Raw genomic sequence first — 13,606 nt, 5'->3', positions numbered from 1 at the left:
TATCTTTGATTTCCAACATTCTCTTCTCCCAGGCATTTAAAAGCATATGTTGAGCTTTAATCGACCCCAGATCTATCTTTGGCTGAGAACTCAAAAGTTGTTTTTAAATAGATATTATCTTTGTATAATGTCTGTTTTTATGTTTTTAAAATTTCTGTAGCGATTTTTAATGTGCAATGTTTTCATCTTTTGTGAACCACCCAGAGAGCTTTGGCTATGAGGCGGTATAGAAATGTAATCAATCAATAAATAAAAGGTATCAGGTTTTATATGAAGGAGCCCTCCAAATAATCAAGTGATGCTTTCACAATGACTGGGTTCAGACAACAAGTTAGTCAACGGTTGCTTAAATAGTCAACCGTTGGCTATTGTGACATCTATTGTGGGGGGGAACACACCATGGTTGACTATTTCCACAAAATAACCAACTGAGACAACCAACGCTGTGCAGCGTTGACTATCTGCACATCCATTGGTTATTGTGTTGTCCGTCAGGCTCCGATTACTATTTCATATGCCTACAGAATCACGAGGCAAGGGCCGCTCTTGCCCACCAGGGCTCCATAGTCACGTGTCAGCAAAGGAGAAATCCTTTGCAGCTAAGTTCCTCGTGGCCAGGGGAGGGAGAGAGAAGAACTTACTTGGCCTGGGAATGGGAGAATGGCTTGGTGAGGGGCACCACAATCCGCAGCTGCACATGGGTTCCCAGGGATGCCCAGGGAAGGGTGGGACGGGTTGCCTGCACCCCCTTCCACCCTGCCCCCATGCTTGGCACCCCCTCTTCCTCAGAAGAAACAGGATGGGTCTTAAAGACCCACATCCCAGCAGAAATTCCCCTTTGTGCTGGGGTGTGGGTGTGGGGACACCCACAAGGTGTTCCTCCCCCATCCCACAGCTCCCTACCTCCAAGTAAAGCTTTTCTCACAGGTCGTGGGAAAGGATTTCTCCCATAGCTTAAGGTGAAAAAGTCAAGCTTTTTCATGGTGGGGTTGGCAAAAACAACCACTCCCTGCCAAGGACTTTACGGTGCCACCCAAGATGTTTCTTCTGAGTTGCGCCCCATTTCTTCTGAGGAAGCGGGGGTGCCAGGCATGGGGGGAAAGGCAGAAGTGGGTACGGGTAACCCTTCCCAGCCTTCCCGGCACCATAGAAGAAACAGGGTGCTTCCCCCAGTGCCTGGAGGGCTCTCTCTCCCCCGCCCCCACCTTGCTTTTGAGAGCTGGTTTGACAGCAGCGGGCAGAGACAGAGATCACAAGGGTGTACCAGTGCCACTATTCAGCGGGAGGACAGAGAGAGGGCGGGGGTGGGTGGGAGATGAGCTAGTCAATGCAGTTAGTTAATAGTCAACTGGTGGCTGGCTATTACCATGTTGTGTGGGGAGCACCCCCTATTAACACACGTGTTAATACATGGTTGACTATTAACACACGGTTGACTACTGTGTTGTCTGAACGTAGCCAATATGTCAGACTCAGGGGCTAGACGCACTCCGAAGCTCTCTAAGGGTGTAATCCTATGCGTTGTAGGACTTTTTTCTGTCTAAACATGCATAGGATTGCACCATAAATCAACTTAAGATTTCTTTGTACTCGTGTAACTGACTGCATTAATACAAGACAATGGTAGGCGTTTTCTTTTCTCCTATATCTGTCACCCTTTTATCTCTGGAGTCCCAGAGGTAGGAGGGCTCCCAGAGTGTTAAACTTTTATCCATTTGGAAATAAGGGCTGGTACCAGTAATTTACAGTCATTTGCTGTCACTTATTAGCTAAGATCCCCATTCCCCCCCCCATATACTTAAAGGAATAATCATGTGCAATTTCACACTCCAAACCATACCCATAGAGCTGTATTCTTTTAACTTCTTTATCAAGTCTGGTTGAGTCATGCCTTTTGCTGGTAGGGCCTTGATATAAGGACTTTTTCCTTGCAAGAACATCAAGCTGGCAGCCATCTTCTCCGTCGTCTTGTTCATCTCCTTTTGTATCTATACAAGGAGAGACGCAGGCACATACACACGCATAAACAGAGTATCATTTAATTGCAGATCCCTGAAATACATAGGTCAAGCCTTAACATCAATACTGAGAGACTGATGCATATAATATCTTTTATGTTTGAAACCTGGGTTTTAGCATGTAGGGCTTTTGGTGTGTTTGTTTCTGTATGCAAAAGCAGAGCAATTTGATTGCTCTCTACTGAACCTTCGCATGCTTTTTATGCAATTCTCGGATTGACCCCTCATGCGTTGGACTCTTGCCTTTTGCAAAGTTCCAGATCAAGTGGAAGATCCTACATAATACAATTCCACATGCACATCTTCCACGGAACATGTGGACATCAGAGACAGGGACCATGATCCCCACTCTTAACCTCCCATGTTCATTGACTACATTTTGAACATGAAAACAGGGTGCAAACAAGGAACAAATGCACCACTGAGAGAACAGAGAAGCTTCTTTCCATTCATGAAAACCTCCCATTTTCTAAACCCTATGATACTCAAAATTAGGGATGTGCTCCGCTCCGATTAGAAGCGGAGAATCAGAAGCGAATTGGCCTGCTCCGCCTTGCCCAGAGGCGGAGTAGAAGCGGACAGGGGACCCGTAGAAGCACGGCGAAGAGAAGCGGCCATACGCGGAGCGCTTCTCTTTTCGCGGACCGATCCGATCGCCATTTTGAAAAATTTCGCCCATAGGATTGCATTGCGGAAAAGAATAGGGGATAACTGTGTTGTTTTTAAAGCTATCTTTCTGAAAGTTCGTGTGCTTAGAGAGTCGTGGCTGGGGTTCATTTTGGAAAATGACCAATTCCATGGAAGCTGTTTCAGTGCTAAACCAGTGTCTGTCAGCAGTAATGCACTGGATGAGAGCAAACAAATTGAAGCTTAATCCAGACCAATCAGAGGTGCTCTGGTCAGTTGAATAGGGATTCAGCTTGTGCCGGATGGGGTTACACTCCCCCTGAAGATACAGGTCCACAAGCTTGAGTATACTTTGGATTCAGTCTTGAGCCTGGATGCCCAGGTTTCAGTGGTAGCCAGGAGTGCATTTGCATAGTTAAATCTAGTGCACCAGCTGCATCCGTTCCTAGAGCTGTCTGACCTGGCCACGGTGACACATGCCTTAGTTACATCCGCTTTGGATTACTGTAACATGTTCTATGTGGGGCTGCCATTGACAAGTGTTCAGAAACTTCAGCTGGTTCAAAAAGGGGCAGCCAGATTGCTGACTGGTGCTGGTTACAGGGAGCACACAACTCCCCTGCTAAAACAGCTCCACTGGGCAATGTTTCCAGGCACAATTCAAGGTGCTGGTAATGACCTATAAAGCCCTATATGGCTCAGGTCCAGGTTATCTGAAAGACCGTATTCTCCCTTACGAGCCTGCCCATACTCTGAGATCTTCAGGGGAGGCCCTTCTCTCGGTCCCACCACCATCACAGGCATGCCTTGTGGGAATGCAGGAGAGGGCCTTCTCGGTGGCTGCTCCAGTGCTCTGGATCTCCCTCCCCAGGGAAGCTAGACTGGCTCACTTCTTGCTATGCTTCCAAAGGCAGGCAAAAAAATTTTGTTCCGGCAGGCCTTTGGGGAGTAGTTTGGACCTATGTTTATGCATTGTTTATGCGTTGGATTTTTAAAATTATTATTAAATGTTTTAATACTGCAGCCAATTTAATTATATTTTTAACTTTTGTATATTTCCATTTATGTGTTTTAACTTTGTAAAGCCGCCTTTTAGAAATACTCTGGACCTGTGTTAACGTATTGGATTTTTTTAATTGTTACTGCTTTAATTTTACTACAGGTTTAATTTTATTTTAATTTTTGTAAACTTATATTTATCTGTTTTAACTTTATCTGTTTTAATCTTGTAAACCACCTTGAGTCTCAGTATTGGGGGAAAAGGTGGGATACAAATGTATTATTATTATTATTAGACTTATTTGACCAAAGGCTAAAAGAATGGCCAAGTCTATTCTTAAAAAATATTTCCAGTAACATGAGGCCCAGATACAAATTACATGTTTTATATGGAAAAGAAAAACAAGAGTGCTAGGCATCACCAGTTTGCTCAGATACTGCAATGCTTTTCAGTTGAGACAAATGTTCAGATATTACAGTGCATTTCAGTGATTTTTCTACCTGCTGACCTCTTGACCTAGAGATGTGAAGGGACGGAAAAAACCCGAAAAAAATTCAGGGGGAAACTTTTTTCCCCATTTTTCCAGAGCCTTTTGTTGGGGGTTTTCAAAAAAATGAAGAAAAATGGATTATGGGATGTTCTATTTGATGAGCATGATGAATAAAATGTTTAAAACAAGGTTACTTCTCCATAGGATTTCTAAAAACTATGTACAGTATCAGATTATCACAATCTCTGTGCACCAAGGACAAGCAAGTCCTAGGTTGCAAACTGAGACTACAACTCTCAAATGCAAGAGCAAGATGCATTTCTGCCTCTAGGGGGCACTGCCATTGAAGCAGAGACTGAAACTGATAGTGATAGCTATAGCTCAGAAAATGAGTCAGATTGAATTTCATGCATAGTCATTGAATCTTGGCCCCCCGTTTTTCTCAGTTCTTTTTATGGGAATGAATGCTTCATGTCTGCTTGACACTGTGGAGGACTAGCGGAGACATAAATAATTTTCTTTGTTACTAATGTTGATGGTTTCCTCTGTTGTTTTAAATTATTTTTTGCCTGCTCCTCATAAACTGGCAAATCCAAAGAGGTTCCTTACAGTTCAGATGTTTCTAACAGTTCAGGAGCTTGTAGCTCCATTTGTTACAAATAAAAAATAAAAAGTAAACTCAATTTGGAATAATTTTACATCTCTATCTTGATCACAGGTTTAACATTTAGAATGGACTGTTATTGTATCTGTATGTTTTTAATACTGTTGATTCATTCATTTTAACCTCAATAGACAAATGCCAGCGACAGAGAGCAATGAAACACACAGGTTTTCTGCTACCAAACTGATGTTAAATATCTCAATGCTTAAAAACTTACCAAATAACCAATTATAGGTAGCTTGCGTACAACTCTGAAGAAGTATTTTTTAGATCGTGATGTTAAACCTAGGAAGAAAACATATAAAGATAAATGTAAATATATAAACCCCACTGCTTCCATACAATTTAATGGCATTTGAAGCATCTCAAACCTCCAGCAAAAAGAGGGTAGGACAGAGACTTCCATCTACCTAGAAAATAAGACTTCATTTTACACTTCCAGGCACTGACAAGAGATCATCTAAAAGTTCTTACACATAACACCTTCTTAAAAGTTTGGGAGCCAGTGTGGTGTAGTGGCTAAAGTGTAGGCCTGTGAGTTGGGAGATTTCCTTTGCAAATCTATGAACACAGAATCAACCCCTTAGCTCTTAAGTGCTAATTTTTTTAAAAAAAATCAATGAATAGAGTGCACTTTTGGGGGGGGGGGGAGTCATATGATTAAATCGAGTCTTTCTGAGTAGTGATTTAAATCAAAATCCACCCTGCATAAAAGCATTAGGTAGTAGCCCATTTCTCACATCAGATAGAGATGATACTTACTTTCTTCTTGGAAGAGGAACATGTATAGCTTCACAACCAGGAGAGTAGCAGCAGCTGTCAATGCGATCAATTGCCAGGACTCAATCCCAGCACACTTTCCATTCACAGTATTTCTTACTTGGTTTAAATACTGCAGGAAGATGTCTTTGTACAGAATGAGCGTATCCTAGAAAAGAGAGCATACAACCCATGAGACAAAGAATAAGGCCAAATCAGAATGAATAGAAGCTGCGTGCAAGTCAGACTTATTAGAAAATATACGGCTCCACGTCCCCATTAAAATAAACACTCAAGTTAAATCCAAGAATGAACTGTAAAAATTCATCAACAAAAGAGGCAGAGGCAATAGATAACACACTTCAATTAACAGATCAGGGAGATTAAAAACAACACCTTGGCAGGCAAAATCCTTGCTGGACAATCAGTTTTTTGGCTTCCCTTGACAAGGATTCCAAAGTTTAGGCAAAGCCACAGAGGAGTTTATTTTCCGTGTCCAAGACAAACACAACTATGAATTGGATGGACAGAGAAGAGAGTCTTGATATCTCACAAGCATATATGGGAGAAGATTGTCTCTTTAAATATATTGGTACCAAATTCTTTAAGGCTTTAATTGTCATAGTCAGCCCTTTGAATTGGGCCTGGAAACAAAATGGAAGCCACTGAAGCTGTTCTCAGAAGGAAGCCATTTATACAACATCCCCAAGAATATCAAGTAGCTGCTGAAGAGAAGATTGTTCATAAGAGTAAGTAGGTTTTATTACAGAACAGAGGGAGGCGAACTTCAAGCTTACAGAATCTACTTTTTTATATATACATTTAGCCATCTCAGCTAGATGTATCATCATCAGTGAACCTTTTGGCAGCAAACTCCATACATCCGCTGTGTGTTGTGTAAAGTACTTTCCCTTTAGTCTCGCCTGAAACTACTCGCTAATCAATTTCACTGGGCTATCCCAAATGCTAGTATTATGATAAGAGAAAAGCTTTCTTTTCCCTTTTTTAAAAAAAAATATTTTATTTTGAAAATTAACACTCTATTTCCTTCCCCCACCCCCCTACATGCGGTAGTTCAAGCATTCAGTAACTAAAATAAATCAAGGCAGAAAAATACAAAATACATTATTCACATGAACCAGAGAGACCGATATGCTACCTGCAGAGTGTTATGAAATTGAGTGTTATCATCATACATAATAAATTGATACCAATCCATAGCAAATGTACTGTGTTCCCTACTTCCTTTTGCCAATTGTAACTTGTTTGATAGTTTTTCAGATAAGGCAATCTTCCAAACCCGAGTCCACCAGGCACCCAATGAAACTCCTTTTAGGTTCTTCCAAAATTGAGCAATGACCAGTCTGGCTGCCGCCAACAAAAATCCAGCCAATGGCTTAAACGAGCAGTTTTGTTGTTTCCCAGAAATAGTCCTAAAAGTGCCAATTCTGGTGTTCTCTCCAACTGCTGTCCAAGTATCTTATCAATTTCACCAAAGACTTCAGTCCAAAACTTTGCCACTTTTACACAGGACCACATATGCTGGGTGGTACCTGGTTCCTTACATTCCCTCCAGCACAATCTTGTGAACTCCTGGTGAATGTGTGCTGAACAAACAGAGGTCATGTACCATTCTTGAAGAACTTTCAAAGCTTATGCCCTCATATTAATAGATACTGATTTAAACGGGATTTTTTTCCAGCACGGAGTTCCATAATGCCATCTCAGCTAGATGGATCATCATCAGTGAATCTTTTGGCAGCAAACGCCACACATCCGCTGTGTGTTGTGTGAAGTACTTTCCCTTTAGTCTCTCCTGAATCTACTCCCTAATCAATTTCACTGGGCCATCCCAAACGCTAGTATTATGAGAGGAGAAAAGCTTTCTGCACTCTATGTACAATTAAACAAAAAAACTAGAGTTTACAAGACGTTAAGGCTTTACAGTTTTCAACCAAACACCAAAAAGCAGGGAAATTGGGAGTTAAGGCTCACAAGCCTTAACGCCACATCCTCCCTAAGGAGGCAGAAAGTGCAAGTTTTGTAAACCGTAGGGTTTTTTGTTTAATGAATTTCATGGTTTTGTGTAACAGATGACCAGATATTATTCAGTTGACAACCAAGCCAGAGGCAGCCAGGACGTTACGCCATGTTGATATCCAATATAAAATCAAATCTAGTGCTGTGTGTTAAACTCACTTTTCAAATTAATTAATAAAAATCTTACATCTCCCTCATTTTTAAAGATAAAGAGATAAAACTCGGCAGCATAATAGATCTTAGGTAGGGATACAACTGAGGCAAGTTTGAAGCAGATTTGGCTTTCCTGGGGGCTGCAAGGAAACAGTACAGCAGACGTCCCCTCCCATCCTTTGCACACATGCCAGGGAAGGACGGAGGCACTTAGAGACACTATGTCTTTTGAGATCGGTAGGACTTGCTTCTGAGTAAGCAAGTATTATTAGCCCAACACTAAAACCTTAGCATTGCATTCTAAACCAACAGAAGTGTCCCATTCTTAATGAGGATTCTGCACCCAAGCATTGGATTACAGACTTTTACAAAAGAAAGAGTGTGCATGGAAGCTTTATCTCTATGGGATGGAAATGATGCAAAGGATAGATTAGCTTTCCCTTTGCTCTCAGCACTGGGGGTGGGGTCTTACTTAACTACAACCAACCCCAGGCAGTCAAAAACCTCCTATATTTTGACAAAACTACATGTCCTAGCCATGGCAAAACAGAAGAGCACTGTTTGGGGCTCAAGTGCTTTAACAACGTTTAAAGTTTTGGTTTTTTTAATTGGTAATGCGTTTCGTTTTAAGACCCCCCCAACCCCAAACATCTCCCTACACACACAAATGCATATCTTGCTCCCCAGTTATCAACATGAAAACCCATCATAGCTAGTAAGAGCCCGAGCAGTATATATCCATATTGTGATTTCCAGTCAGACTGGATTGCTAGAGTAGGGTGGCCAAAGGAGGGGGAAAGTTTCCTCGAAATATTCCTCCTTCCCACCCACTTTCCCAGTGCAATGGGGCTCTTCTCCTTCATCCCTCCACCCCCTTCTGAACAGGCTGCATCACAATATAAAGTCAGATAAACATTCTTTAAAAATCAAATACATGGAGTTCTTTTAAAAAATAAATTGCAAGTGGTGCGGGGAGGAAGCTTGATCAAGCAGCAGCAATGATCAAATAAAGAATAAAAGAACAAACACACATACAGTCTTGCACTGGCTGTAGCATTCTTCGTTATACAGCTGACCACCAGGCCAAGTAATACCCCAGACCAATGTCCCAGCAGACAAGCTTTAAGTTCAGGCAAATGCAGAAGTAGTCAAAACAGGCAAAGGGGCAAACACATTGAGGCAGCCCATTACATACATAATCCGGTAGCAGGATCAAACAGAGGTCCAAGGTCATAGCACAGAGGTTCAGGAACAAGGCAGGGTAAGGAGACAAGGCAAGATAAGCTAGTGAGATATTGTTTCCAGCAACCAGCAAACTCTCACTGCTGGCTTTTATTCACAAAGTCTGCTGAGCCCCAGCCAGTCTCAGCTGCTGTCCATCAGAGCTCTCTGGCCAGAGCCCTACTCTGGAGGAGTTGCTTTCTCCTGAGGAGACTGTTTTTGCAACTGAGCACTTCTTCTTACAGGAAGTCTACTGGCTTGTCGCTTGAGGCGATGGTGCTTCTCAGGGTCAGGGGGTTGCACAGCCTCTGCTCCAGAGTCAAAGTCCCCTCCCCCTGTCAGGGAAGGCCTTGCAGCCGTCTCCCCTAAAGGCCCAGGCTCTTCCTGGTCTGATGCCAGTACTTGATGGCTCTCCCTGGTTTCTGGGGGCTCTTCTTCCACCTCTGAGGAGGATTCCTCTATCAGGGGAATCACACACACACACAGTAAGCAAGTTGTTAATTGTAGGATTATTGTGCTGGAAAGGAGAGGAAATTCTCAGTAACATCTCTCACTCTCCCCCTTCCAAGGTTCCGGGCAGTTTTAAAAAGGCTACAATCCCCTACACACTTACCTGGGAGTAAGACCATTACACTCAATGGAACTTACTTCTGAGAAGACACTGATGTTTCCACTAAAGAAATGTCTGTGCTAGAGGAAGCAGGGGGGCATTTTATTTTCAACATTCTAATCTTTCTGAGGCAGAAGAGAGGGGGAGAGCGACACTACTGAGCATGTGCCACACTATCCCTGAGGGCCTCTATATTCACTCTAATAAGATGAATAAATATTAATTAAAAATCAACCGAAGGTTTTTTTAAAAAAAAAGACAAGCCATTCCACCAACTACAATGAAGGAGGAAGAAGACACAACCACTGAATTAATTGGTAAGGGGCTAAATACTCCAAATTTCATGGATGAAAAAATTGCCAGCCTAAATTATGAGAACTATTTTGATTCAAAGAGGTTTCTTTTCCCTTTTGTACTTTAAACTCCCCTCCTTCCATCAATTTTTCACCAATCTTCTTGAAATTTTCAGGGTATGTAAAACCAACTATTCTTTCTGAGTACATGTAAATTTCAGGAAGATTGGTAAAACATTTTTTATTTTATGAACGTTAGAATGACACCCCCCAATTACCCCTTTATAATGGTCGAATGTTTTAGCTACTCTCCAACCTTAACTACAGGGACACTGCTGTGTCCCTGTAAATAACCTTTGATCATATCCTCTCTTGCTGGCACCAAGGGTTGCCTAGGCCTAGGACAAGCATGATGCCAATGCACTGCTCTGTGCAAATGAGTACATTGCAGTTGAACAGAATTGCATATTATTTGTATTTGTCTTTCATAAGGCTGCCTTCATTTAGGCTTAAACGCTGATTTGACTTTAGATGGTAATCAAGCACTCTTTGGATAGCCCTCTTCTACTCCCACCAAGAGAGAAAGAGCACCATCCCTGCTCTATTCTAAACAGGAGTTGTATAAATAAAACATTTAAAGATCGCAAGATCTTTTGTAAACTAGTCAGTCCTGCCCAACTCCCATTAAGAAACACGCATTTGCATTGCTATACACTGCTCCTCAGACCTGTTCTTCAACTTCCAACCTACTACAGCTCATTTAACAAGATGTCCCTGCCAAGGTGTAGTCTTTTGCTTTAATTGAAAACTTCTATGGTGTACAGTGAGTAAGATCATCCATATTATGAGAACGTCATGCCTGAATGCTATTAACATTTTTTGCACTTCCACAAAGTGGAGAAAACTAGAAATAACAACTTCTTATAGCTGGTACCACAACACTACCTACAAGGAACCCTGAGGGGGGCTAGGGAGGTTCAAAAATGATCCTGAAGGAACTCATTTATCTCCCAATTATGAGTAACTACTATTAGACAAAGAGAAGAAAATCCATTTGCTTCTAGCAATAAGGTTAATATAACTTATATGCTGCACCCTCTACTTTATGGGGAAGAGTACCAATAATGTTACCACTCCCTGAATGTTTACATTTGGATTAACAAGTGTAGCTTTACTGAAGTTTAACTTCACTTGTGACAGAGACATCCACCATCAAGAGACAGATAGTAAATAGGATTTTAAAAGGCAATTGTATAAAAATATCCATAGTATAAAAATATGCTTTTATCCTGTGTCCATTGGAATACAAATCAAATTTCTCACTAATGTGTTCTACAAAAATTCGGAATTAATTTCTAACCTTTTGAAATTTCACTTTTGAAATTCTTTTGAGGAATACTTTTTTTAAAAAAAAAAATGAATCGTACAGTTTGCTGGACTCTTGTCAGATACAGTTCTCTTTATTAGCTCTGAAAAGTTATAATTTAAAAATTATAAGTAAACAAAGCTAAAGCTTAATTTGTGTTGACGAACTGAGGCAATGCTTTTTTTTTCATCTTCAGGGAAGGACTGCACCTCAGACAGTGGCAGAAGACATGCACTGGATGCAGAAGGTCTGAGGTTCAATCCCAGGCATCTTCAAGTGGCGCTAGAAAATACTTATGCTCTAAACTATAGGCAGCTGTTGACGATCAGTGTAGACAATGCTGAGGTAGATGGACCAACAGTCTGCCTAGGAATAAGGCAACTTTCTCCATTGCTATTCTACCAAGATGAAGCAGAGTTTCCACAGCTCTCCTCTGCTATTCAGTCCCTATCTATTTGTTTACCTGCAGCTGCATATCTGGCCAGAGGAATTTATATTTCTTAATCCTAGGCTTCAGAACCTCAAGCCCAGGGATCAAATCTGGCCTGTCTGGGATCCCAATTCCGGCCTTCTGGGTTCTCCAAAAGGCCACGTTCTTTCCCCGTGACCCCCTTTCCCTTGACTACCAATTGTTTCATGGCTTTCTGGTTTTTGTGATCGCCAATTCTAAAAGGCTGAAATGCCTCTAGTAAGGCTTAATGGTTCAGACAACACACTAAGCCATGGTGGTTTAGTATTTTGAGCTAAACATTATGGATAAGTGTATTGTCTGAACCATTCCTAACTACAGTGGCTACATAGCTATAGTTTAAACATGCCCACTGAGTATTTGCTGCAAAAGAGCTAATGGCCTAACCATGGCTTAGCATGTTGTCTGAACAGGCCCAATTACTGGCAGTAAGAACTTAAAGCTAAAATAGGCTGGAATTTTGGACCTTGCTCCTTTTGCCCAGACACCACTTGAATAAGGCCCCCAAGAGCATCCCCAAAATGGAATTCAGCCCTTGGACTGAAAGTGGTTCAACACCCATCTTAAACTTTTCTTCTAGCAATACATGTAGCCTGTCCACTTTTGACAGCAGTAGATAAGCTGCACATAATTTTCATTCCCCAAGTCTAAGGCCAGCTTTGTCGTATGCAAAGTTGACTTTTATCTAAAAGGAGGTCACATTACATCTTTACAGAGGATCAAAGTTCAGCATGAACTATCCAATCTGCTGCTTATCAGGATGCTTATACAGATCTGATGATTTAAACCAAGCTAAACCCAAGTCTTCTACTGGACTACAAGAGATAACAACTTTCCATCTTGCAATTTTGCTCCCTAGTATGTCCTATATATTTTATTGCTGCTGCTGCTTCTAGCAGCATTGCACAACAAATCTGCTGATTACAACAGAAAGAGACAAGGCAGTTCTACCTGTCCTGATAAAGCCTCCAGGTCTATTTCCCTGGCATTGCAACTCGCAGTCCAAAGTGAATCCCAGTATAACTGCAGATTCCTGTAAAAGACTGCTCAAGACTGGCACTGTTAGCCATTTTTCATGGCAGCAACAAGAAGCTTTGTTCATCAATGGCTAATACAGAACCAGTTTTGCTCAGCAGGCAGAGAACTGGCTATGCAGATTTAGGAAATGAGTTTTCAACTTCCTAACTCTGCCACAGACATGTTGGGCAGTCTTGGCCAACTCTCTCAGCTTCATCTGTAAAACGGGGATAACACTCAGCCAGTTATTATAAGGTTGGACACAAGCAGGAGGCACTATAAATCATTGACAGCAAAGCAGTTGGAACACCAAAGGTTGGTGCAGATGCAACATGTGCCAAGATCCAGGTTTCAAACAGGAAACTGAATTGGGCTAGGAGCATACCTGATTTAGAGCTAACTTGGTTCAGTGGCTGGGGAGGGAGAGATGACATTCATATTAGAGATGGGAGGGTCTAAGAGGTTATGCCATCCCACAGCTCTTTTATGGTTCAGAAAGCAGGAGATCCTAGATTCAGTAACGTCCCATTTCCACTCCCTTCACAGCTTTATGATGCCTAATACTGTATCGGCACTAGTCCCAAGTTAGAATTTTGTGATGAGAAGCTATGGAAGATCTCATGAAATTCATACCAACCACCCAATTCCCATTTTGTCCTATATTTCCTCTGTGACAGCTCCAAAGTAATCATATTTTGGCTGGGTTCTTTGTACAGCATGTTCGTTACCAAGACTCCACAAAAACTTATGAAAGCTGAAATTTTCAGAATTTCAATGAAAACACATGGAGTTGGATCCAACTGTATCATTCTGCTGATGGAACTGCTTCTGTCAACAGAGCCAGGAGAGGGTCAATTCCCCCTCTCTTCACAGCCCTCC

General features: G+C 41.7%; 1 protein-coding gene across 1 annotated transcript in view; it reads right to left on the bottom strand.

Annotated features, from left to right (window-relative positions):
* The window catches only part of SGPL1 (sphingosine-1-phosphate lyase 1), a 58,932-nt gene that overhangs the window by 35,467 nt on the left and 9,859 nt on the right, over positions 1–13,606 (bottom strand). The window contains exons 2-4 of the mRNA XM_063133008.1: positions 5,562–5,727; positions 5,017–5,084; positions 1,841–1,988 (exon numbers count right to left, since the gene is read on the bottom strand). Coding sequence (XP_062989078.1) covers positions 1,841–1,988; positions 5,017–5,084; positions 5,562–5,727 — 382 coding nt within the window. The remainder of the gene's footprint in view (positions 1–1,840; positions 1,989–5,016; positions 5,085–5,561; positions 5,728–13,606) is intronic.

Source organism: Elgaria multicarinata, chromosome 8, assembly GCF_023053635.1.
Source record: "Elgaria multicarinata webbii isolate HBS135686 ecotype San Diego chromosome 8, rElgMul1.1.pri, whole genome shotgun sequence".
In the NCBI taxonomy this organism is placed as follows: domain Eukaryota; kingdom Metazoa; phylum Chordata; class Lepidosauria; order Squamata; family Anguidae; genus Elgaria; species Elgaria multicarinata.
This window is presented reverse-complemented; position numbering and strand designations above follow the sequence as displayed.